Source organism: Condylura cristata, unplaced genomic scaffold, assembly GCF_000260355.1.
Source record: "Condylura cristata isolate star-nosed mole 26May11 unplaced genomic scaffold, ConCri1.0 scaffold00036, whole genome shotgun sequence".
NCBI classification, from domain to species: Eukaryota; Metazoa; Chordata; class Mammalia; order Eulipotyphla; family Talpidae; genus Condylura; species Condylura cristata.
Window position 1 is genome coordinate 9,239,644 of NW_004567137.1, and position 27,126 is coordinate 9,266,769.

At 36.0% G+C, this 27,126-nt stretch overlaps 1 protein-coding gene across 2 annotated transcripts in view; it reads right to left on the bottom strand.

Annotated features, from left to right (window-relative positions):
• PIK3C2G (phosphatidylinositol-4-phosphate 3-kinase, catalytic subunit type 2 gamma) overlaps positions 1 to 27,126 on the bottom strand; it is a 268,466-nt gene that overhangs the window by 98,961 nt on the left and 142,379 nt on the right. For both annotated transcript variants that reach the window (XM_004693237.2, XM_012732811.1), the window contains 2 exons: positions 4,014 to 4,194; positions 1,575 to 1,682 (listed from right to left, as the gene is read on the bottom strand). In XM_004693237.2, the coding sequence (XP_004693294.2) occupies positions 1,575 to 1,682; positions 4,014 to 4,194 (289 nt within the window). The remainder of the gene's footprint in view (positions 1 to 1,574; positions 1,683 to 4,013; positions 4,195 to 27,126) is intronic.

Here is a 27,126-nt window from a genome sequence, read left to right on the forward strand (position 1 = left end):
AGTGTATCTCAGTCAGCCTGCTAGGTATTATGATTCCTAGGTGGTTAACCCCTGGTTCACTCATCTCTCTTAGGCTCCACAATACCACATATTAAAGCCAAGTTGTACCATAGCCCTAAGACTTACACAAGCCAAAACTCAGATATAATTTTAAATGAAATGAAATATATATATATATATATATAATTCTATTCTTTAAACAACAAATTTCACAGCAAATTAGGAAAATTTATAGGAAATCTTTATAGCAGCCAAGTTGCAAAGTTGCTGGTATCAAAGTTTTAACAAAACTTTTTTTTAAAAAATATTTATTTATTTATGCATACAGAACAGGGGTGCAGGCCAGAGGTGCAGGGGCAGTGAGAGGATTCACCAGAGACAGAGTGGGGAGCAGAACGGGTGGGTGTACTGAAATACACTGCTGAGGGGAGCAGCGGGCAGACAGGAGAGGTCTGCTGGGCCATGTGGGTCACCTCCGGATCTGCGGATCCAACTGGCACTGAAGCGGCTGCAGACATCTTGCATTGCTGTGCCCCAACCCGTTGCGCCACCAGAGAGGGCCTAGCAACAGTTTACATATGTAGACTAAAATTGTCTATTTTTTTTGCAGTTAGTGGATTTGATGTCTTGATCTTTTATAACTTCGGTTACACGATATTTATTATGGGTGAATTTAGCCTCTTCTAAATTTCACTTGACAATCCCTTTCTTTGTTAGTGCCTTCTCTTGGAAATTTGTGGGAGAAGATAATAAAATTCACGGAGAACAGAGTAGAAAGAATGATTCCAAGCCAGAGAAGGTTGTCTGACAGTTGTGTAGGAAGACAGAGAGTGAACATGACAATGCTAAGAAGGACTTTCCAGGTAAAATATCACAAAATGTGTTAGATGGCACACGTGCATCAGTAAATTTCAAATTGAATCAAATTTGAGGTGCAGAAGCTAATGATACACAACTGCATGAAGCATGGTATGCACATAATCTAAATCTAAGCATGAAATTAAGCCCCGTCTGTGTGGGGTCAGCAAATTAACCTGTTTCAAATAAATTGAGAAATCAATTCTGTGAGAAGAATCTTTTCTCCAAATCCATGGATAATTTGTTTCTAAATGAGCAAATGTGATACTAACTGGCCACAGTATATCAAATGGAACAGTTTCAATGGAAGTAAGTCCTTAAAATTTTTTTTGCATAAATATTATTTATACATACAAGAACTGGGTACAGGGGTGTAGGGGTGAGAGGATTCGCCAACGACAGAATGGGGAGCAGAACAGGCAGATGTACTGAAATAGACTGCCGAGGGGAGCAGCAGGAGAGACAGGAGAGGTCTGCTCACCATGTTTTTAGCGCCCTGGAGGGGGATTGAACTCGCGTTCAATATTTGGCGATAGCTTGATAGTACTGTGTGTCTTTAACCCCGTTCCAACAGGGAGGCCCCTTAAGTCACTTTTAAAAAAAAAAAAAAAAGAAATTGTAAAGGAAATTTATAAACTGCCCCCATTTCAAAAATATACAGTGAACTCTAAGCAATACTAAACAAAAATATTCAGCTCATCTCCTGAATAACTTACATCACGATCAATCCCCTTTATGCAGAAGGCAGGGTTCAGAGGAAGGTGGCAGGTATTAATATACTGGAAAAATTCTTCTAGTCTACCGATCTCTTTCTTCAGTACCGCCTGTGAAAAATCATTAGAAAATCATTTAAGAAACTGAAAAGAACTTGACTTTTCCTTCAAGTTATAATTTTCTTCTATTGATTAAGTAACCTTTAACGCAAGGGTTGCACACGTGGATGCTTTGGGTTCAGGCAGGTTATGTAGGGACGTATGAGGAGGTAGCAGGCTAAAGACAAGAGGGAGTCTCGGGAAAATAGGGAACTCACGAGGGCATGCCCTTTCTCAGGGACTTTAAATTCAATTAAAAACTAAACTTGAACAAAGCACTGCACTTTTCAGACAAAACACAGTGGGTTTGACCCGATCTGTGGCCCACCAATTTGTAATTGCAGATTTAAGTAATCATCAGTGTGGGCCATTTCTGACAATTTGCTGAAATTTCTAGTCTGTAACCTTCAAGATGTACACTTAATAGGAGTGGTGTATTTTAGAAAAACATTCATTTAAGGAGTAACAGTGATAAAAATGATAACTGCTGACAATATGGTCAGAAACAATAATTTCTAAGAACAAATAAATTTGTTCAGTATATTTCTGATACTTGATTCAGTCCCTTCCACAATCCTTTGTACATGGTTCAGTGTGACACCACAAGACACCACCTTCTCTGACAAAAGGAAAGGAGACGCAGTAATAATTTATTAAAAACTCCTTTAGCCTACTTTTGAAATTCTTTAAGCCCAATTTTAAAAATAAGAACATCAGATTAATAATGCTTACTTAACTCTCAAGAGCTTACTTCTGGCTCATTGACAAATAATAGAATCTGCTTCTCCCAGAATTTAGAACAAGGTGGAATTGTTCTCTAGTTCAACTAAAGCATTGTTTCTGTCTGTCCTCCTTTCCCTTATCTATACCTAGATTTACCTGAGAAATATCAAGGAGTGGAATCTCATCTTTCTTTGTCTACCTAAAAGCACTTCATTGCACAGAGGTAGACGTAATTAGTGCTTTTTAAAAAGGTAGAAAAATATGTCTACAAGTAACAAATTATGTTACTTGAAACATAAATTATAAAGTTTTCTCACTCTTTTTCTTTTTATCTTTTCATTTGAAGAAATTACTAACAAAAGCAGTCAGTCAATGACTGGCTTTGGAGAGAATGAATCCAATCGTGCATTGCAACTTGGTGCAAAGCCTCAAAAGATGACAAAATTATTAACCTGTAATAAACTTAAGTATGTCAGGGGTTTTAAGACATGATCTAAAAAACCAAATCTATACATACATTTTATAAATTGAAAACAGTTTATTTTACAATAGAAAATAAATTGTCTAACACTAGACAATTTTTTTGTCTAACACTAGAAAATAATACATTTACAGTAATGTGGAGAGATAATAGTTATTTATATTGCTCATCATGTTACATGCCTTAAGTGTCTTCCTTGTATCAAAAGTCTGTATGTTCCCACTTAAAAATAAATACTATGCTGAAACTTTTCATTTTCTATTTTTCCTTATGCACGTGAAGTAGAGTAATTTCTGGCACTTCATTAAATAAAGTGACTCTGGCAAGAAAAATATTGGGCTGGGAAAGATTTCAGGGACAATTCCTGTTACTATTTTCCTAATATTTTATTGAAAAATTTCACTAATTTTAGATAGTGGATAGAGGAAAAGTATGAACTCCATGACACTTACGTAAATATTTTAAAAACATTTATGTTTTATCCTTCTTTTTAGCCTTCACTCCAAGTCTGTAGGACATACTCAATTGCTATTCAGATGTCCTTACATACAATGAAGCGATATCCACTCTTTTACTGCATCTACAATCTACAACATCTACAATATTGAATCTCAGAGATTTTATTAATGGTATATATCAGTGAAAAAGGAACTAATAATGCAGATATTTAAGTGGAGCAAATATTCTTTCATTAGATGAAGAATTAGCAGGCCCATTACTATAGCCAGTGATGAAAGAGGCACAATATTTTGACTATCTTCCAAATCTTAGTAAAAATGATACTTTTCATTCCACTATTGATTTGTTTCATTTCATTCATTTTGCTTGGCAAAAATATGTAGGTTTGGCGAGTGCAGTGTTAGAAAAATCTAGACTATGATGTTGTACTTGAACAAAGGTACCCCTAAATTGCCCTTCCTGCTTCTCTCCTAAGCCTGAGTTTTACATCCTGATGATAGACTTTAATGATTAGTTTTAGAATAGTAAATTGAAAATAAATAATTGATAAAATATAATTTTCATACATTTCATAGCTAAATGTAGTGAAGAAATTTGCTTTCATATTGAAAAAGTTTCAAACTTAATTGAAGATTTGGAAAAAACAACTTCACTACAGAAAGATGGATCTCTCAACAAACCTGTCTTTGAGGGTCAATGGATGACTTGACTTTTTCCCCAATGTCTCCCAGAATTTTGATAAGTTTCTTCTCCTTGGAAAATTCATCGCTTAAGGCTTTTCCTGCACAGAATTGGAGAGCGGCCAACAGCTTCTGATACCAGCTTTTAAAATAAGTTTCATTCTGTGCATCCTTTAGCAGCCTGAAGGAAGGAGAAAAAGAATCCTTGTATGTGAAGCTGATTTTTAAAACTACTTCTAGTAGGAACAATAAGTGCATTTCTGACTAATCTGTATTTGGTGGCTTCAGGCAGCTTGACAGTCTGGATGAGGCTTGGGAGGAAGGGTTGTTTACTTGTTGGAAGTCATCAAGTTCATTCTTATAGATAATGAGATTCCAAGAATGAAGAATCAATAAGAAACCTGCCTTTTCTCATTTCAGTTCACAAGGCACATTTTTCAAATTTCAGGCTTCTTAATGCTATAATAAATACTTATAAAGAACATATTTTTGATTTTATAGAATAAGGGCAAAGGCTTTACAACTAGTATTTATAAGTGACTACACTATATCATGACTCAACCATCAACCCTTATTTTCCAAAAGAATATTTCCAGAGTGACCTATGTCTATATATTGCTTTCTTCTGTTACCAAACTTTACCTGTAGGAAGATATTGGAAAAACAAAACCATCATTTTTTGTTCAAATCCTGCTCAACAACATACAAGTTAATTTAGACCAATAACTTAGCTAGGCTGATATTTTACTTATCTGTAAAATAAAATAATAACTCTAACTCTCTAGATTTGTATGGAACCAAGAATGAGTTAATAATGCATTTGAAAGGACTTAGTAAAATGTGTGCACTAGTAAGTCAAAAATAATAGTTCATGTCTGTTTTCTTGCCTCTTCAAATCAGCTTCTGGCACTGCCTGAGTCTGCTTGTCACTAACATTGAGGAATAAACATACAAAAAAAAAATAAGAATAGATTACTAGGTAATAGAATAATGACTTATACTTGATTCTGTCTTTATGTGACAGTTCCAATCACCTTGAAACTAATTCCAATATGCTAAAACTTTACTTTCTATTATGCCCTGAAACACTGAAAGAGAATAAAATATGGAGTAATTTCCTTGAATTTTACTGCTGTTTGATTGATTCTTCCCATCTTAACTAATCTCTAGTCTTCTCTGAAAAGTTATTAGCATTGAAGGAACTAGAAGAAAATTATTATGAGAATGGAATACTGAAAAAGATTAAATGCCAACTAAAATATGTTAGTTGAGTTTTACTCTGCATTGTTCATTTTACATCCCCTTCCAAAATTCATGATGTTACAGACTCTCTAACAAGTATTTTTATTTATTCTGTCCTCTGGGCCTATATATTTAAATTAAAAGAAAAATGAGTCTACTTTTTTTTTTTTTAAAGATTTATTTATTTGTGCATACAGAACTGGGGTACAGGCCAGAGGCTCAGGGGCAGTGACAGGCTTCACCAGAGAGACAGAGTGGGGAACAGAACAGGCAGATAGAGGAAGTACACTGCTAAGGGGAGCAGCGGGCGGGTCAGGAGAGGTCTGCCACGCCATGTGGTCACCTTCGGGGCAGGCGGGAATCGAACTCATGCGGAAGTGGCCTTAGCTTCTCAGTGTAGTGCTTTACCCCGCTGAGCCACCAAGGAGGGCCGAGTCTACGTTTTTTAATATGGGGTTTTATCTTGTCATTATTATGAAGTCAGCTTATCTTCTAGCACTTCCTTTACTTTCCCAAAGGGAATACAAACTTTGGGTGGAATAATAGTTGTTCTTTACTTCTGGAAAACATTTAAGAAAAAAATTCAAGGGACCAAAGATCTATTGATGGGGAAAAATGTAATCCATTTATATCTGGTTGTTTTAATGTAATGTAGACAATGAACAGTTTTACTATCCAGCCTTATGGTGAGACATTTGAAGTGTCAGACACTTAATAAATAAATCATGTCATTGTTTGGAGGATCTAAGAAAATGAGTGTTGTGTGAGTGTGAATTGGAAAGTTGAAAATGCAAGCATGAACTTGTATACATCAAGATTTCTCTCTTTAAGTATTTCAAGTACTTTGGTAGTAAACTGCTTTATAGTCTGCTTGGGCTTAAGTGAGAGACAGAGTTGATGGGGAGAGTATATATTCTATATCAATAAATTGTAGCTTTTTCATATATTTTGAATAGTGAGGTTTTTTTAATATTTTCAACCTGGTATAGTACATAATTACAAATTTGCAACCACCAACTGCTACATAATGATAAAAGAAAGTTATTCTGCATGGGTGAAGTCATTAGCTTTTCCCAAAATAATTAAAGATGTATTTTGGAGGTGGGTTGTAGAAATAGTCTGAATTCTATAACTTGTATTCATGATACTCCTAGAAATGTGTTTAGGTCTCTCAGGAGCAGCTGAATCAAGGAGGAAAAACTCAATTTGATTGCTTGCTCAAAATAAAACCAAGCAGGGACTTGCAGAGATAATATGTGACCATGTTCTAAGAAATGTAAAAGCAAAGAAAAGTCAGTGTAATCTGTTGTGATTTTTTCTTGTACAATATGCTTTATTCAAACCTTGCATTCCTGCCAAGGCGGCTTACTCTCCTGGTGAGAACTGATTCAAGTTCTATGGCTCTTTACCCAACTTGTAAAGAGTTTGCTTTTACACATTGGAGAATTGAAAACATGGAGTGGTGGAGAGATCTGTGAGTGTCTCCCTCTGTCTTTAGGAACAGCTTAACTGGAGAGAGAAATGAACCTATCCTTTAATTTTAGACCACTGCAGAGAAAGTTGGGTCATATAGTTTTGAGAGGAGGGTTACTCAGTCTGTGTGAATGACCTTCACCTTGGGAAGTATAAACACTTGTGCTGTAATTTTTACCAACTGCCTTTGTTTTTAAGACTATAGAAAACAGCTGATCATTTCCCTTACAGAAAGAAAGTATTTATGCTCAAATTGTTTCTTTGTTTTATTTATGTTTAAAATTAAGGTAAAATCCTGAAGAAGTATCAAGTAAGGCTCAATGCCAAAGAATCAGAATTTTAAGAATCAGGCAAGATGGCCATGTTTGTTTGAACTGTGATGTAAATCCCAAAGGCCAGAGACCTGTTTATCCTAATATCTGTGAGATCCTGGGATGACTTAACTCGATATTATGTTCTTCACACCTTATACACTATATGTAGTGGCAATATTAAAGTGAGGATAATGGCATAACATCTAGCTGATTAGAGCTTTTAACTGTTAAGTATGAGATGCAGAAAGCAATAAGGAAAGAACCCATTACTCAGGTGGCAGCGCATTTATTATAAGATGTCCTAAAAATATTTGCCTAAATTAAGGGCATCCTGGTAGACATGGAGAGACTTAGAATATTACGAATCCCAGCTAGCACAAAATGGAGATTTGCCTTAGAGTTTTTCTCCCACTCTTCAATACACATAGCTGCTACTGGCCACATAGTGTGTGACTTGCTAGAGCCACAGGAAACACACGTCTTGTTCTCATTTCATCAGCCTACCAGCAGGACAGAGCGCAGTAATCACACCCTCCTGGTCCTCCTTGCTTTTCAGCTTCCCTCGTGATAGGTTTTCATTTTGGTTCAGCAGCACGATAGGGCTGATCTAAGGGACAGCCTTAAGTTTTTACCTCTTTGTGTATTTTTTGTGTGTGAAGAGGGATAACAACACCCATGGGAAGAAGAAAACTGAGTCATAGAGAGAAGAAAGTGATTTCCTGTCACTCCAGAACTTCTTCTTCCTGTCCCCTCCTCTTTGGGGGCTACTTCATGTGTGGCAAGGTGTGTCTCAGTAGACAGTAGTGTGAGCACAGTTGGTTACTAAGCTGGCTTTTTCATGTGTATTTATAGTTCTGGGACATATAAAAGCTGAAATTGAATTGTTAACTTCTAGATTTCTATACAGTGATGAAGAAGTAAAAAGCATACATTTCTTTAGTATTTACAACTCTATTTTCCTTCTCAGAGGTTAAAAGATTTATTTAACATTTTTATAAACTCTAGGAACTTGATACACTATGTAGTCCTCACAAAGGTAACTGCTTCGCTTCCTATGACTAGTTCATTCTTAGAATATCAATTTGCTTTTTATGAATTACAGAACTAGAATTCGGTTGAATTTCATATGTCAGGAGCATTGTGTGGGTCAAATCCACAGAAATGAAATATCTAATCAATAGTTATTTCACAATACATATTTATCAATAAACCACTTTGCAACAACGTTTAATATAACACTGTTAAAAGGAAATACATATAGGAGATAATGAAATCCACACTCTAGAAATTGCATACATTGGCAAAACACTTAAATAAATAAGAGGGGCCTGGAAGTATGTAACTAACAATTTTATCTGCACACTATAATGCTTATAAGTAATATTTATTACTACCTCAAGAGTAGTTATACTTTCATCCTTAAGAGGTATCCACTGTGTTCAGACTAGGAAGTAGATTGGCTTATTGTTACTGTTTTCTTCTAGGGAAGATTATACACACCCACACTTTGCCCTGTGACTTTCCCGGCCTCCCTGTAGGCAGAGGCTACTTCTCCACCTTTGTCAGAGTTGACCAGGTGACTTTCTTGGCTGGTAGGCCATGTCTGGGTGAAATGTGTACTCTTGTATATGCAGAAGCCTTAACTGGGTTACTGTAGTTTGGTCTGACCTCTGGCATTTCTGCTTTCTGCTGGGAGAAAGTCATGTCCCAGTTGAGAGCTAGTCCTTCAATCCTGGAATGAAAGAACAATGTTGAGCAGAGCTGAACATTGCTATGAAAAATCCAGTGGAGCCAAATAAAACTACCAAAAGTCTGCAGTCTATGTGCTACGTGAGTGAAAAATAAATCTTTGCTATAAGCCACTGAATCTTTGGAGCTATTTGTTGCTATGGTAAAACTGATGAATATGCCAACATCATACTCTCTTTTGTTCCTTTTTATTTTGTTTTGTTTTTTCATTTGTTTTTTGTTGTATTGCTTTTAGAATATGGAACATATTTTAAAAACATTTCCAATGGTAGCCCTGAGGACATTTTGGGGCAAACCTAATTACTGAAAATAAACAAAAGTCATCTGGAGCCAATTCTGATGAATTAGATGAGTGATCAATATGAGTATGCTATTTCAGATTTTAAAAAACCCTCTCAAAGTAATAAAAATGGCTTTCTTTTATGGATCATAAAATGCCCAACGGGTATTTAAAAGATGATTTGATCTGGCTCATTTGGACATGTATATTCTGTTACACTGCTGAAATTTTATTGTTATTTTATTACTACTAACATACTTTTTGACTCATTTAAAAGTATGCATAGACTCATGCACCATCTGTTGCTTTGTTCAGCTAAGTGTTTGACTATATAACAGGAGATGCTCTCTGAGTGAAAATGGACTAATGCGTGCAATAGGCCAATGGCAAGAATTTTTAGGGCTTACAGGAGCAGACAAAGGGTCTGGTGGCTGAGGGTAGTGAGAAAGGAAATACATGTAGCTGTCTGGGAAACTAATCACTCTGCTGTAATGGTAACAGCTGGAAGACTGGAATGACTGCATAGGAAACAGACTAGTAACTTGGGATGAGGAAGCAATACCAGCATGCTAAGAGAAACTTCTCTTGTTGCCTTGGAGTTGACTATAAGCATAAAGAAAAGGAACAACAGGCCACATATATTTTGAGAATGTTCCCATCCTAAGAAGCACAAACAAACAAACAAAAAAACCCAATCAACTAGTGAACCTACAGTTCCTCAAGATTTGGAAGAGATGACTTAAATGGCATTGGTACACCCAGCAGTGGTTAGTTGCAGTGGAGTGAAGGAAAGAGGTGTTTGAGAATTATTAGTATGTAGCCTATTGAGGACTAGGCTACTACTATGCCCATTCACCCCTGCTCAGCCTGGGAGGAGGAAAGCTCAACAAAAGTCATTTACTTGGATGTGTGCCAATATGGGAGACCTCTACTTCATTCTAGCACAGATTTCTTCTCTGAAACAAAGTTTATTGACTTATCCTGGGCTTATGTGGGCAGGAAGAAAATGCAGGAACAAGTTAGAAAGAGGGCTTGGAAAAGAGTAGCCTACCCTACTATACCCCAATGGTTTAGTTAGTTATTAGAACTTCAGATAAACCTGAGGAGGGTGATCCACCCCTTGTGCAGTAAGAAGTTGAGTCAAAGCTACATCTGGTGAAAGGTGCCACGAGGATGGCCCAGGAATGCAGCTATACAAACTTGAGGCAGCGGATCTGACAATGAGCTCACAGAGCTCCCTGATGGAAAGCCAGGGGCAGGGGATTGAAATTGCTTCTCTATTAGGTGCCATGGTTACTTTTCTTTTTCTCTTTTCTCCACAATCCAAGGTGAAGACAAGTTAAAACTAGAAGAGAGAGGAGAGGCAGGAAACACCAGACAATGGGCTCTACCACAGTAAGTTTCCCAAGCTGGAGCTTGGATGGTGCTGGAGGATGAGGAGAAGGTATGTGTCCAATTGGAGATGAAAATGAAGTTTTATTTTATTTTTAATTTATTTATACAAACAGAACTGGAGTACAGGCAAGAGGTGCAGGGAAGGTGAGAGGATTCACTAGAGACAGTGTGGGGAGCAGGACAGGCAGATCGACGAAGTACACTGCTGAAGGGAGCAGTAGGTGGGTCAGGCTATGCCATATGGGTCACCTCTGGGGCCAGGGATTGAACTCACACTGAACCGGCTGTAGCTAGCTTGCAGTGCTGTGCTTTAACCTGTTGCGCCACCAAGGAGGGCCCCCAAAATGAAGTTTTAATTGGGCAAATGAGTGGGTTTTCATACTAGAAGTGACAAACTATGGAATGTAATCTGGTTTGAATTAGGATATGTAAAAGGTAAAGGTAATATATTAAAGATAACAGAAATTTTTATTGGAGATTTACAAAGCTTAGCCAGTTTAAAGGGACTAGGTAAGCCTGTTAAAAATTTGAGTCACTGCAGATAGAAACAGAACTTTGGGAAATGCACTGTCTGTATTCAACAAGAGAAATGCAAGATAAGGGCTGGGGGATGTCAGCACAAACTTCTCAGGAGAGTTGGCTGTGATTTTTCTTTTTGTTTTAATATCCATTCACGGGGTCTGGGTGGCTTTATTTGTGGGTGGCTATTGATGAGCACTGAACTGCATTCAAGAAATCCAACTTGTTTCTTCAGCAGTAGGTTAACACTGCATATATGTGAGCATATAAGTACGTATTTACTATTATAAGTAGTAGCCTAACAGTTAAATACAATCTTTAATTGACATGACTATTCATCTATCTATCTATCTATCTATCTATCTATCTATCTATCTATCTATCTATCTATCTATCTATCTATCTATCTATCTATCTACCTATCATAATTAATGCACTGTATATGAATATATAATGTGTATTTAAAGAAGCTTAAATGCTTTTTCCTGAAGCAAAAGTAGCCATGGATAGTGACCACTGGTGTAAATACTTGTGATCAGGCAATGAGACTCCCCTCAGACCAGCTGGGAGCAGTGAGGGAGAGAAAAGTGCTATGGCAAGTCAGTAAGTCCCGAATCTATAATAAGGAATTGAAGTCCATTCTGCTCATCTTGCTGAGGATAATGCTCAGCTCAGCAGTTACAGGTAAGTAAATAAGACTTCTACCAAGCTGCTCACTTTCTATTATGTTCATCAGTTAAATATATGGAATAATGTGATCTAACAGCAGAAATTCTGTCTTCCTCTTTGCATTCCAGCGTACACGGACTGTTTTAGTGTAAGTTATTTAATTCAAATCCTAAATTAAGCAGCAAGCTGTGAATAGCTGTTGGTAACCGTGCTCAGCCCCACTATTATATTTCCCATGTGTTTATTAATCCTAAAACAAGCCAAAATAATAAGGGGCACATTTTGCCCCTGGCGCACTTTGAAGAGACAGCTGTGTATGTGACACTCCAGCTCCCTTTCCTCACACTCTGGTTTTCTTTTTCCCTGACTCCAAAATCCCCTCCACTCCTGCTACTCTTTCTTTGTCAGACACTCCACCTGGTTCTCTCTCCTGTGGTGTTTTCGGTTCCCAGTCAGGCCTTGCCCTTATTCCACTCAGACCTGCATCTCTCATGATAAATTATACTCCTATCTGTAGAGATTGATATCACATGAGCATGGAACTGCTGACATTGAGATAATCTCTCCTGCCCCTCACATTTATTAGGTGAGGAAGACAAAAATGAAGGAATTTGCTAAAAAACTAGAACCCAGAGTTCTTAATCACTGCCTTCTCTGGAACCTTCAGCAGTAGCATGTTCTGTGTCTGCTATGGGCTGAATGTCTCTGCCTCCCACCCCTGCCAAGTTCACATATTGGAGCCTGAATTTTAATATGATGGCATTTGGAGGTGGTAGAGCCTTGGAAGTGATTATATTTGGGTGAGGTCCTGAATGTGAAGCCTTCATGATGGGATGAATTCCTTCACTGGAAATACAATGGGGGCTCTCTCCTCTCTCTCCAGGGGATGCAGCCAGAGGCATTCAGTGTTCCTCTGGAAGTCATGAAGTGGGCTCTTGCAGAAGGAAATGGAATTTGATATTTGTCTTCCTGGCCTCCGAGATGTAAAGTTCTGCTGTTTAAGGCCACTTCTGTGTTTTGTTATGGCTGCCTGAGATGATAAACAGTGTCCTAAAAACTACTATTTGAAAGACAGTTGTCTACTTCTATCACCTCTGTTTTGGCTTTATGTATTCCTAGTCTGTAATATGAAGGTGGTGTGGTTCAGTGAGTTATCTACTGGATCAAGGGCTTCAAAATTTTAATCCCTAATGAGGTTATCAAGCATTTATGTTTTTTTGGGTCACTTTCCCAACATTTTCCATAGCTGTGTTAGACATTCACTCCAGGTAATATGATTCCTTCTATTTTACAGACCAGGATATTGTGGTTTATAGAGACTAACTTACCCATAATTACCCAGTCAATGGCTCAGGGGCTTCAATTCAAATTCATCTGAGAAGAAAGCCTTTGTGCTTCAGCTTCATGCTATACTGCCTCTTTATAGCCTAACACAGGTACCTGCTGATGATTTATCTTGAGACTAATATGCAGTCTAGGATTTTTTATTGCTACTTTCCCACTGTGTGTTTCTTCAACCTCTATTGCTTTCTAATCCTTAGAAGTTTCATACCCTCCTAGTTGTCTTCTTTCAAAGTTCCTCTTTTCACTTTGTCTTGCTACTCACAAAGTTCCTGCCAAAGTCCAATGAAAATGCCAATGATCTGTGCCTTTCTTCTTTTAATATTTATTGAACTTTCAAGAAAGGGATGTTACTTGAGTTGATTTTTTTGGGTGAAATATTTATAAGCAGGAAAGTTTTTCTCTCCCTTATCAACACAGTAAAAGGAACAGGACATGTAAAACACCTGACTCTGACTCGCCTCATCTCTTTTCTCCTCACTTAAGCAAGTAAGAACACAGTTTACTGGGGCCCTCCCTGGTGGTACAATGGGTTAAAGTGCAGTACTATGAACTAGCTTCAGTACAAGTTTGATCCCCGGCCAGGGAGGTGACCCATATGGCATGGAAGACCTCTCTGGTCTCAGCCACTGCTTCCCTCAGCAGTGTACTTTGTCTGTCTGTCCTGTTGCTCCCCACTCTGTCTCTGGTGAATCCTCACAAATCTGGCCTGTACCCCAGTTCTTTATGCATAAATAAATAAATCTTTAAAAAACACACAGAATTTACAAGTTCCTGTCAACAATCCAAAACCTATAGTGGTTTACTACACAAGTAGACATTGTATGTGGAACTAGGAAAGTGGAGAGATAAGAGGTTGGAGTGGCAGAAACACCTGGGACTTGGGGACCTCAGCTTCCTGAGCTGTGCATACACAAAAGATGTGCGGGGAGCTCTTGCATCTGAATTTGATCTGTGATTCCAAGTAATTCTAAGTTGTGGCAGAAGAAAGGTGGAGAGTAACTAACTTCAGTACATGGATCATTATAAGATAAATTCAGTGTGATATACCATTAATGCTGATGTATAGTCTCATGGAATTTTATTTTCCTGATTTGTAGGTGTTATTGCAAATAAATATGTTAACTTCAAAACCCATAAATGTTGTCTATCTCAACAGTTACAGTCTTATCAGAATCACTTTAAAATACTTGTTCTGTCCTTGATCAATGCATTAAATGTCAAGCTTACTTAAGTGTTAATCATCAGATAACTGGGGCCAAAGGCAGGAGAGTGGGTGGGCCTGTGAAGCTTCGGCTCACTTTTTCCATGTTTGATGGCTCAGCTTTACCAAGGCCGGGATCGCTGTTAGAATGGAAAGTCAGAGTCTCACTTACCACTTCTTCTCTGCCACTGCTCCTTAACAGCCCCACAGGGAGGCACTGCCTGCAAATGCTGAACTTGATAGCTGCCCTAGTCCTGCAGTGCTCCGCCCTGCCCTCCCTCCAGCAGGCGCCATTGTGTGCTCTAGAATTTTAAATTAATGGAATAGATGTCTGGTTTCCCCCTGCTTGCTTTGAAATAGGGTGCTGAACTATGTTTCTCACTGAGACTCTTTTTCTTTCTTTTTTTCCCTGAATACACGTATAGTTACTTGAGTTACTTTAAAGGTAGTGTAAGCATCTTTTTCATAAAGTTTCCTTAACAAAATTTCTTTGAACAGCAAGGCAATTCCTTTGCTCGATGAATGTTTCATAAGAATAGCAACCTAATAATAAAAATCCTCTTTACCCTCAGCCTTTTGTTCTTGCACAGCCCTCTGATGAAAGCTGGATAATCATCATATTGTGCAGTGAACAATTCATGTGTTTGAACACAGCCAGAGGGGCAGGTTTATAGGTGTAAAGAAAGCAGGCTTTGAAATTCTTAGTTTCCCCAGAACCTCAGTTTCAAATCACAGCTGGGGCAGCTGCTGCCCCCTTCATTCGAGTCTCAAATAGCGTGGCTTAGTCTGTGGGGATATTAAAGTGTCCCTGGGATATTATCCATAAGATATGGAGCCGTGTTTGATGTCCTGAGAAAATTTCTGGGACTTCCTTATTCAACATCATGAAATAACATGTCCCTTGAAGTTGGCTAGCACTGTTTAATCCCAGTCCTTTTGGAAATTCAATAAAGTTTTAACAGAGATCTGTGAGGCCTTCATAATCTACCCGGGTAATTTTCTGTTGACTTATGTGATGGTATGGCTATTGTGGCTTAAGTGTACTTTCTAGGTAAGGATAATTATTCTGTCCACTATGTCATACACATGTAAAGAGTGCTAGGCAATTCCACTGTCCTCTGTTTGATTGCACAAGTAACAGCGGTTCCAACTTCAGTCTTTGTATGTGCAAAATGATGATAATAATCTTTGCCTGGTCATCAAAGGTATGTTTCTGTTATAGAGGAAGAATTTACCCCACAATTTATTAGTTGAAGGTCTAACTCCCAGGTGACAATATTTAGAGATACTTAGGTAGATGATTAAAGTCAAATGAAATAAGAAGAGTAGGACTGTGTGCTTACAAGAAGATGAGAAACCGGGACAGTATATAAACAGGAAAAAAAGGCAATGAGAAAAAAGTCGGGGGGGGGGCCCTCTGTAGATTAGAAAGAGAAGCCTTATCAAAAATCAATTCAGCTAGCACGACAATCTTAAACTTACAGCTTCACAATTCTAATACATTTTTATTGACTCAGTCACCTAGCCTATTCTATTCTGGCAACTCATTTTTTGCTATCCAGATATACATATTCATTAGTCTATAAGACAACATTCCTAACCAATTTCATTATCTCCCACACCATTGCTGCCCCTTCACCTGAATTACTAATCTCCATGAAAAGCTACATAGACCTTCCATTGCCCTAAATGAAAATGAGGCAGTCATTTGCAATTTTTTGCCCAGCTTCATCCTCAATATCAGATGTGCCAAATGTGTTATCATGTTTGATTCTGTTTACCATCTAAATAACTCTCCAATCTAATTTCTTCTCTTGCCACCACTGGCAGAATTTGAGGTCTGAAATTTTTTGAAAATATGACTGGAATGACTTCCCACAGATTAAACCACAATCCGAAACAACAAAAATCAACTGTTAGAAGAGTAATGAATTCAGGGAAGTACTTCACCTTATAGAGCAGATGTTACCATCCATGACTGGAAAAACTCCAGAAAAGACATTTGGAAAAGGTGTTGTTTAACCTGTATTATTTTTTGCCTCCCTGAAGTTAGCCTTCTCTACTTGGCTTAATGAAACCCAGTTCTAGCAATTAAAATCCACACAGCCCCCCAGATAAAACATAAAATTCTTAGTGTAGCACACAGGGTACTTTGTGACATAACTACATGTCTTGAAAACTTATTTCTTAATCCCATTCATGTTTTTTTTTTCCATTCTGAATGTGAAGTACTACTTGGAATAATTTGAATTTTCTCTGCTTTATTAGGCTATAATGCTTTTTCATTCTCCTGTATGTTATGTCTCTATCTTTCAATATGCTGACACCTGTTTATCTTTTAATATCCTACTTAATTAGCACCTTTTCCAAAAGTCTTTTCTGGGTTTTTTCCAGTCTTGGGTGTAACGTCCCCTCTATTAGGTGAAGTACTTCCCCGAATTCATTACTCTTCTAACACTTAATTTTTGTTTTTTCAGATTGTGGTTTAATTGCTATTATTTTTACCTCTCCCCTACTAGACTTTAAATTCTTAAAAGGAAGTACTAGAACTCATAATTGTGGTCTGACAAACTTTTGATTGTGACAGATTAGGCAGTCAATATTTGTTGAAGAAATGAATAAATCCTGTCTTCTTAAAATAGGTTTTTTCTATTTCTTGATTAAGACATTTGGATCTGAATTTGAACTAAATTATTAATTTTGGAATAATGGATTCTATTAAAGTATATGTTCATATGCTATTATTTCCTCTAATCTCAAAAAAGTTTAATACTAAATACATTTCATATATTTAGTATTAACATATATGTTAATTTATATTTGAGAATTTTGAAATATTGTAAGATTTTTCTAGAAATTCTTTATACTTCAGATGATGGAGGAATTAGGAGGAATTTTTGTTATGCAAAAATAATTACTTAATTATGTGAATTCAGTTGAGCATTATCCCATTGAAAGCCTAGTCACTGGCAAATTTACTAAGAGTCATGTGATTTGAAGAGAAGCTATTCTACAAAGTATTTTTCTTTTAGATTAGCCATGTTATTTTATAGTTGGAATTCCTTATATGTCAAAGGAAAAAAGTTATAATTGTAAGAAAAATGTTGTTTATGTTTGTTATAGAGTATGTCTGTGTGAAAGAGTGAATGTATTTAGAGAAGTATTCACATTTTTATCTCTAAAAATTTTCAAAAGCTCATTTTCATATGTTTTGATCAATAGCTATAAATATTTATGCAATAAAAATATCAGGTCCTTAAAATCTAGTTTTATTTAACAAAAGATCTTTAAAATGACTGAAAGATTCATCTACAGAAATTAATAGTAAAACCTGGTGGATTTTATCCCTATCTTTGTATTAGTTTTTGGTCCTCAAAGTCTTCTTCATTTTGGACCACCGAATCTTTTAGTGGTTCATGGAACTCTTCCTTCATAATTACCTTAAGAAAAGTTTCAGAAATCTTTCTTCAAGGACTGTCCTTCTCAGTTCCTGAAACCATAAGTTGGAGGTTTGAGAGTGCTTAAACACTGAAATTACTTTGAAATTAAATGCTTAACAATTAATTGGTTTTTTTTTCTGATACATCTAATACACCAATGAGTATGAAATGATGTTTACCTTTAGTAAGAATTTAAAAAGTATTAATTTAAATCATGAAACAAATATTTGCAAGCTCAATCTTTGGAGGGTTTAGTTCTCTAAACAGTGTTTTCCTCTTTTTTTTTTTTAAGATTTAGTTATTTGTACATACAGAACTGGGGTATAGGCCAGAGGCTCAGGGGCGGTGAGAGGTTTCACCAGAGACAGAGTGGGGAGCAGAACAGGCAGATCTTCGAGGTACACTGCTGAGGGGAGCAGCGGGCGGGTCAGGAGAGGTCTGCGTGGTCACCTCCGGGGCAGGCGGGAATCAAACTCATGCAGAAGTAGCTTTAGCTTCTCAGTGCAGTGCTTTAACCCGCTGAGCCACCAGGGAGGGCCCCCTCCTTTTTTTTTTTTAACTGTTATGACTATCATTTGCAAGTGGGGAAAACAAGGCAATATGAGGATATGATTGGATGAATTTTATATATTTCCTTTCCAAGATTCTGAAAGTACATAAAAAGAAAAGGAATCAATGAGAGGTGTCTGCTGCTTTTACATGGCAAATTCTGCTTCTAGTTACCTCACTCAAGGTCTTGTCTGTCTCTCTTGAATTGCTAATGCTATTGGTAATCAGTTTAGAAGTTGCAATACCAATTTGAAGGGATTGAAATATAGGCAGAAAAACAGGCTTAAGGAGCCAGCTATGCTTAAGTTTGTAGCATGATTGGGCCTTAATGGTTGCTGACATATCTTTTTCTGAGTGTCCACAGTATGTAAGGAATGCTGTGAGGGTTAAATGATATAATGTGGGAAAGCATCTAGGGAACACGTGACACTGCCTGTCAATAATAAAGGTAGTTGTCCTTGCTATTCCTAGAAATCTGCAATGTGAATTCTAGTTCATATTTCTATAGATTCATAAACATTTTTGTGATAGTGTGGCACTATACCATCTCCTCCTCATGCATTTAACCCCAAGAGAAAGACAGAGAAAACAAGATTTTTTCTCAACCGAGTGTGAGACAGGCAGTCTAGACCACTGTTGGTATTGATCTCACTTTCCAGAATCTGAGACAGCTCCAGGGAACTTTGTGATTGGATGGAACATATGTTTATAATATAAGAATAAAATTTCTAATTTTGGAGATTTAATGGTTGAACTTAACAGAAAAGTCATTTGTAGTTTATGAGAGGATTTTATTTATGTAATCAAAGATAGCCACCAAGTCCATAGATTGATCCTGATAATACAGTAGAGACTCAAACAAGGCCATACTGTAGAGACCAAGGCACAGTGCCAGTGGGGATCACCACATTCTCGTGGCCATGGTGTTCTCATTATAGTGGGGAGATGCAGATGCAAGCAAATGCAATGATAAATAAGCAAGATAATTTTAAGATGTTACATAAAGTCGTTGAAGACAGAATTTTGGCTAGCTAAGTACAGCCAGTAAAGAATGTTGTTACAAGTACTTCCAGAGTCTAAACTTTACAATTAAAATATCTGAAGATGTTTAATTTCTAAACTATGGATGTATTTCAAGAGAAAGATACTTTCAGCAAAAGTGAAAGAGTTACAGATGTAAAGTTATAACGTATAGTGAACTAAATCACTGCTTAATCTTTCCTCTATGTTTTTATGAAATATGGAATCAAGAAATACAGTGTCCATTGAAATTTAAATTATGGAGACGCTGAATTAGTTTCTGGTATTATTGTGCATTGTTAATTCATTAAAAAAATAAATAAATGTCCACTGATCCCCTGGGGAAAAAAAAACAGAATCACATTTCTCATAGCTTTCTAATGATATGCAATTTTAATTTTTGTTATACAGTTTTGAATATAAATATAAAGAGAGTCTCTATGGGTTTATAGATACTCCATGATTAATGAATGTCCAATTATTCATAAATAATGAAATATTGATAAAGACTATTATGCTTTATTTGGTACTGTGAGAAAGCCATTGAAGTATAAGAATTCTTAGCCCCAGCATATATTTGAGGGAAATAAAATACATTTAACAACTGAAAGAGTTACATTACAAGGATCAAATAATGGCATATAAGTTTTTGGCATAGAAACGTGCTCATAAGAAATTAGTGTTGTTCAGAATTAATGCAGGAAGTTTGGATGTGAATTAAATCCTAAATAGTAATGATGTCATGGAAGCTGTATGTTGGAAAATTGGTGAGAAGTTTCTAGAGAGAAGATTGTAATAAGTGAAGTCTCTGTGATGGGAATAAGCAAGAATTATTCAGGCCACAGTGACTTGAAAAATTGTAAGCACAAATTTCATGGTAGGAGCTAGTAGAAAAAAAAAAAGGAAAGATAAATTTGTAATAGATTTTGGAAGCTTTTTAATACCTAGACAAGACAGCAGGATTTATTTTATAGGTAGCATCAGGGAGAGCAGTATGTATATTTATGATTTCTGAGTAGAGAAGAGATATTGATTCATACAGACTGAGATTCATCTGGTCCAGTGTATTCATGTGTAGATAAACTAAGGTCAGCAGAGTAGAATTGTCTTGCTTGAGGTCAGACAACTGGTTCTGTTGTAATAATCCTTTGGTTTGCAGTATATTTTTATGGCATGTGCCATAAGGCCTCTCAAGATGAGAACAGGCTTTGTTTATTTTTTTTTCAGATAACTGCATTGTTGAGATTGTCTATTGTACATGAGAGAGTAGAGAAACATTTTACAGTCTGGTAAAATAGCTGCAGAATCATAAAGATCTAAGTCAGTACTTCTTACCTTTTTAAAAACCTATTCTCTTGCAATAAAATCAGTCTCATGACTTTCTTGAATCCTTTAGAAATACTGTAAATTATTTATAATTGCTATTGTTATTATTTTAATTGATATAACATTTAGGATAACCCCATAAGGTATCAGCACTGTAGTGTATCCACCAGCGAATTACCTGTAGTCCCCCAACTTAGTCCCTTGTGCTCCCGTCCCTGACACCTCCGATTCTGGATGCTTCAGTACTATAGTCAGATTTCAAGGGTTGCAGTAGTTTTTAACTTTGTCTTTATCTGATCTTTAGTTTGGTTTCTTTATATTACACATATTAGTGATACCATCTGTTATTTATCTCTCTCCTTCTGATTTATTTCACTTAGAACCATCTGTTCCAGCTTCATCCATGTTGCTAAAAAATGGCATGAATTTCTTTTTTTGATCACTAAATAATATTCCATTGTGTACACACACACACACACAACACATTCTTTTGATCCACTCAACTAACTATTTTGGGGTATTTAGGTCATTTCCAAAATTTAACTACTGTAAATGGTACTGTAATAAACATAGGAGTGAGTTTTGAATTAATGTTTTTGAATTTTGGGGTAGGTATCTAGAAGTGGAAATAATGGGCCATATGGCAGATCCTTTTTTAATCTCTTCACACACCTCCATACTGCTTTTCATAAAGACTGGACCAATGTACATTCCTACCACCAGCGTCGGATGGATCCCTTTTCTCCACATCCTCACCAGCACTTGTTTTTGGTGTTTTCAGTATGGGCTAGTCTCACAGGTGTGAAAAGACATTTCATTGTGGTCTTGATTGCCATTTCCTGATGATAAGCAATGAACATTTTCTTGTATGTGCCTGTTGACCAACTGCATGTCCTTTTTGTTGAAGGGCCTATTTAAACTGCTCTGCTACCCATTTTTCCCATTAGATCATTTGTTTTGTTGCTGTTGTTGAATTGCATGAATTCTTTGTAAATCTACAATATATGCTTCTTGTCAGATGTATGGTGTGAAAATACTTTCTCCCATTCTTTTCACATTAGTTACAGTTTCTTTTTGTCATGCAGAAGCTTTTAGTTTGATATAGGCCCAGTTGTTTATGTTCTCTTTTGTTTTCCTTTCTATTGGGGATGAATCCCTAAAGACATCACTGAAGTTTTTGTGTAGTGAAGTGTTTTGCTTATGTTTTCTTCTATATGCTTTATGGTTTCAGGTCTTCCATTAGACCTTTTATCCATTTTTAAATTGGTTTTAGTATATGGTTTAAGACAGCAGCATAGTTTCATTCTTTTGTATGCAGTTATAAAGTTTTCCCAGCACCATTTATTAAAGAGGCTATCCTTGTTACAGTGTTTGTTCTTGGCTCCTTGTCATAGATTAACTGTCCATTGGATTTTTATTTCTGAGTTCTCAATTCTATTCCATTAGTCTGTGTGTCTGTTTTTTGTTCCATCTGAGGCTGTTTTAAATTATTATGGCTTTATATATAGTTTGAAATCTGAAAAGGTAATGCTATCATTCTTCTGTCTCTTTTTGACAGGACAGCTTTGACTATTCAGGGTCTTTTGTGATTCCATATAAATTTTAGTTGTGTTCCAGTTTGTTGAAGAATGTCATTGATATTTTTATTTGGAATGCATTGCATTTATATATTGATAGGGTGGCCATGTTGTCTTATAGTTTTCATTGCACAGAACTTTTACCTCCTTTGTTAAAAGGTTTACTTATTGAATTTTTTTGGGTGCAAATATAAATGAGACCACTTTCTTAATGTTTTCCTCTGTTATATCATTGTTGGTATACAGGAAAGCAACTGGTTTTTTCCTGCCACTTGCTAAACTGATTGTCTTATTAGTTTTTTTGTGGAGTATTGCAGGTTCTCTATTGTAGGTTATCATGTCATCCACAAAAAATGGTAGTTTTACTTTTCAAAATTCAGATTCCTTTTGTAGCTTTCTTCGTTGCTGTTTAATTGCTCTTGTAAGGATTTCCAATACTATTGGGCTGTTGGAAAATTTATGACATGTTTTTTCTTTGAAAAACAGATAAAATGCATCATGACTTTTGCAACACCCCAATATGTTGAATAGTAGAGGTGAGAGTGGGAATCCTTATCTTGTGTTAGGTCTTATTGGAAAAGAGTTCAATTTTCCACTATGGAGAATATTAGCAATGGGTTTGTTAACATAATAAAATGGATTTTATTATGTTAAGGTATATTTCATTTCTCCCCGGTATTTTTGAGGGATTTCATCATTGATGGATGTTGGATTTTGTCAAATGCTTTCTCAGCATTTATTGATATGATTCTATGCTTTTTCCCCTTCCTTTCTGTTGTGGTGATGGATTACATCGATTGATGTTTGGATGCTGAACTACCCTTGCATCCCTGGTATGGATCCTACCATAAACTTCATGGTATATGTTTGTTTTAGTGACATGCCATAAATTCTTTTGATGATAAACTCAAAAATAATAATGTTGAATTTGATGCTTGAAATTCCACATACTCCCATGGTATGGGCTACGTATTAAGTCTCCTCATTTCTATGATATTGATAAGTACTAACCTGAACACAGAAGTAGCAGGAAGGAAGAGCTGTAAGAGATTCTGAGAAAAGAATCTATGGGCCTTACAGCTAGGTTTGATTAGATATGAAGCTGAGGGAGGAGGTAGTAAGGATGTTTCTAAGATTTTACTATTCAAAGACTGTGCATTCAAAGAATATTGGTACAATAAATAGGGGGGAAACTATGTAACAAGATTTTTATGAAGCACAGAATTTTTCAGAACTTGAAATATTGTTAAGTGTACTGTGACTTTTTGTGATTAGAGCAAAGCATTTTGTCCTTTGCTTTGCTTGGTCACTGGGCCCCTAACTGAGTGGGCGTGTGGTTTCCTAGAGCTTATTTTTGGGATGAGTACCTCTAAGTTATCAGAAAGCCTCTAACTAAAGGCTCTCTGACCAAGTGACAGAGGCCTGGACTTTGTGTCTTTCTATATTGATCTTGTGTCCTGATTTAAACATTTCTACCAAATGGCAATTCTTTCAAAGAGCTTGTCTGCTCAGCCCAGATGTTTGTCTGGATCTATGTCTATCATGATCTTGATTGCACCATGCTAGATGCAATTAAAAATGTTAGTCATTAAAAATGTTATTTTTAAAAAATAATTTATGCTTTATAAAAATAATTGGTATTATTATTAACCATAATCTCCAAAATTACTTTCTATACTACTACTTCCTAATTTGGAAATCTACTTCACACTCTGATCAGCTTCAAAAATATGGTGGAGTAAAAGATGAGCTGCAATAGAGGAATGTGACAAAGAAAGAAGTCAGTCTCTCAGGTCAACTTTGTATATTGTTCCAATTCTTATTATAAAGTTGGTAGTGAAGGTATCATAAAGCCTCAGTGAAAAAAAGAAAAGAGTAGCAGGTGGCTGCTTCTTTGGTTTTCCACAATCAAAGAGTTTAAGCACATAATTAGGAAATAAGACGTGCTGATATCTTATACTATAATAATCAATTTAACAGTAAGCTTTTTATAAGGGAATTCAAGAAATGAATTACACATGAATACAGCTTCTATGGAGAAAAATAAAATGAAATGTCAGAAGATAATACAAGAAACAAAATGTGAAGGAGGAAGAGAGATGGGAGATAAAATAATTTGGGGAGTAGAGGATATTCAGGGGAAGTTATTGAGAAAATAATTAAAGTAGCACCAATGTTTAATAAGAGAAGAATCTCCATAGGATAAATTTATAGTAATAGGTGAAGTAGGACTTAAATAAACCTCAGCTACAATCCCAAAACATAATTAAAAATACAGTATAAGTTAAGTTTATTCAGCATGTCTTTGAAAAGGTCACAGTTATAAATAAGCAATTTACTGCTATTACTTACCATGTCTATGAAAGTATTTCTAAGCCAACACTCCCTTCTTTCCCTGGGGTGGCTACTCCTTTATTTCCCATAAGAAATAATTGTTTAAATTTTATGCAGAGTCCAAAGTTTCACTGAACTGATATCAAAGAAGCAAAAAAGCTAGTTTGCAGGTAAGAGCCCCGTTATCAGAAATTGGCCACTACAACAGCTTCAAATTAGGAGCAGTAATTTTGGGGCAGGGATACAGAACAGTTGTGGGGTACATATCATGTAAATCAAGTGAACTCTTATTTAGAAAGGTTTGAAAATACAATAAAAGGCTTTATCTGAATAGTTGATTGAATCAATCTGGCCATAAGATCAAAGAACATACTCAGCAATTTCTAGAGATCTTTTTGCTATAAAGATGGATTATAAGATTTACGAGGTTGTAATTTCAGGGAAATAAAAACATGATGCTGTTTTTTCCTTTCCCTAAAATAGACTTCAAGGTCTTGTATATAATTCACCTTAAACTGAAAAATTAAGTTTCACATCAATCCATTGACTCATTTTCTGGTCATTAAGCACATGCCTTTTTTTGTTCACAGCAAAAAAAGTAAAATTAAAATATATATTTTAAATTCACCTATAACAGGACTTACATTTATTACTTTTTATGAAAATATGTCTTGAGGAATCACTTTGAATTATATATGAATGGGATTTTTTTTTAAATCACATAATATTACTACTCAAGATTCATAATAAAACAATTATAATACAGTATATGTAGTCAATAAAGAGAGATGTACTTGTTTCTTACAGTTTCACAAGTTTTGAGTTTAAAGTGAATTTAGGGAAATCATGTCAATTAGATCAATTGAAGAATCAAACATAAAGACATTCCAGAATTCCCTTTTAAGCATTTAAAGAATAGGCTCATGAATACAGAGTCAGTGTTTCTGAAAGCAAGAAAGAAGGATGGAAGTGGCAGTCGTGAGGTAATGAGTGGAGTCTAGAAGGACAATTTACAGGAAAGGAAGCAGGCATCCTCTTGAACATTTGATCATGAAAAGTGAGGAAATTGTTCATCAGATTCCTAAGGCAGGACTTTATCAAAAAATGAAATTATATCAGAAATTCTTGTTTTATACGAATTTCTTGCCATAAGAAAACTTGTTTTTATACAAATTTCTTGCCATAAATGTTGTCTTACAATAGATTCTGTCTCTTTTATTTGATACAGTTGAGGAGTTTCTTAAAAATTGTAAGTGAGGGCTCTCCCTGGTGGCGCAATGGGTTAAAGCACCAAATTATGAAGCTCTCCAAAGCCACTGCAGCATGAGTTCAATACCCAGCCAGGGAGTGACCCACATGGCGTGGCAGACCTCTCCTGACCTGCCTCTGCTCCCCTCAGCAGTGTATCCAGTAGATCTGCCTGTTCTGCTCCCTACTCTGTCTCTGGTGAATCCTCTCACCCACCACACCTCTGGTCTGTACCCCAGTTCTGTAATCATAAATAAATAACTCTTTAAAAAAAAAAAGTAAGTGAAAAAAATAAGTAACCACTGATATTATGGGAAGAACTTTCCAACAATCTACAAGTAAGTCAGTCAGTTATAAGCTTTTAAAATGAGAAATGTTACTCCCTTGCTGTAATTGCTTTCTTTCTTGCTTCTTAATTTTGGAAGTCAGTATTTTGTGTGTTGCATTTCCTGACAGAATAATACAGTTAGAACCAGAATGATCTCGGAATAGGAATAGACTGATTTTTCTGAAACAGTGTCTATATGCTTAAAATTTGTCACTTTTGAGAAGACTGACAGCCATGGTTTGTTTGACCAAATTGGTGAATCTGTAATCAATAAGTAACTTAACGTTCAGTTAAGCATATCAATTCATTTATACTTGACTTCTTCAGTATTTAAAAAATAGTACACTGTGAATGATAATAGTAAGCTCATTCAACTTTTTAATGTTCCTTTATGTTCTTCTAAGATATAGTAAACTCCAAAAACGAACTTAGTAAGAATAACATTGAAAGATGAAAATAAGCCCTATTATTTGCATTAATTAATTGGTTTTAAGAATTGTGCTCTTAACAGGTCAGATCGTCTCTATTAAATTAGGAACAAATGAAGTGAAAAAGAGATTATTAATTCTCAGCAGAGTGTTCGCCTTTCTATGCTGAAGTAAAATCATTTGCTCTTGACTTTTCTCTGGGTGCTATTTCTTACACCTTTCAAGCTTCTCTAAATTCATCCATCCATTCAATTATCATGCCACTGAACAGATGTTACATTTTCTCAAAGGCACTAACTCCTCTATATTCTTCAAATTAACTTTATAGTTTATCATGAAATTTATTACAAATAAGCTTAGATTTATATGAAACTTTTGTAGGACTAAAATACAACCATGTATTTCATGTATGGTGGTGGCATTAGATTTTGTTTTTTTAAAAAGGTCCTATAAATAAAAAACCTTGAACCAATACTTTGCTTCAAGTTAGCCATGATGATGTTTGGGGTTGAAAGATTTCTGTCTGAACAATTCAGGATAGAATGTTATATAATACCTTGGGACATTAATTTTCACTTACAGTTTTGTGAAATTATTAAATTCCTCTGTTTCTCCTTCTACTTCCACTTCTATGGGAATGATACATCATTTCATAGTCACATGAGGAATGGACAAAT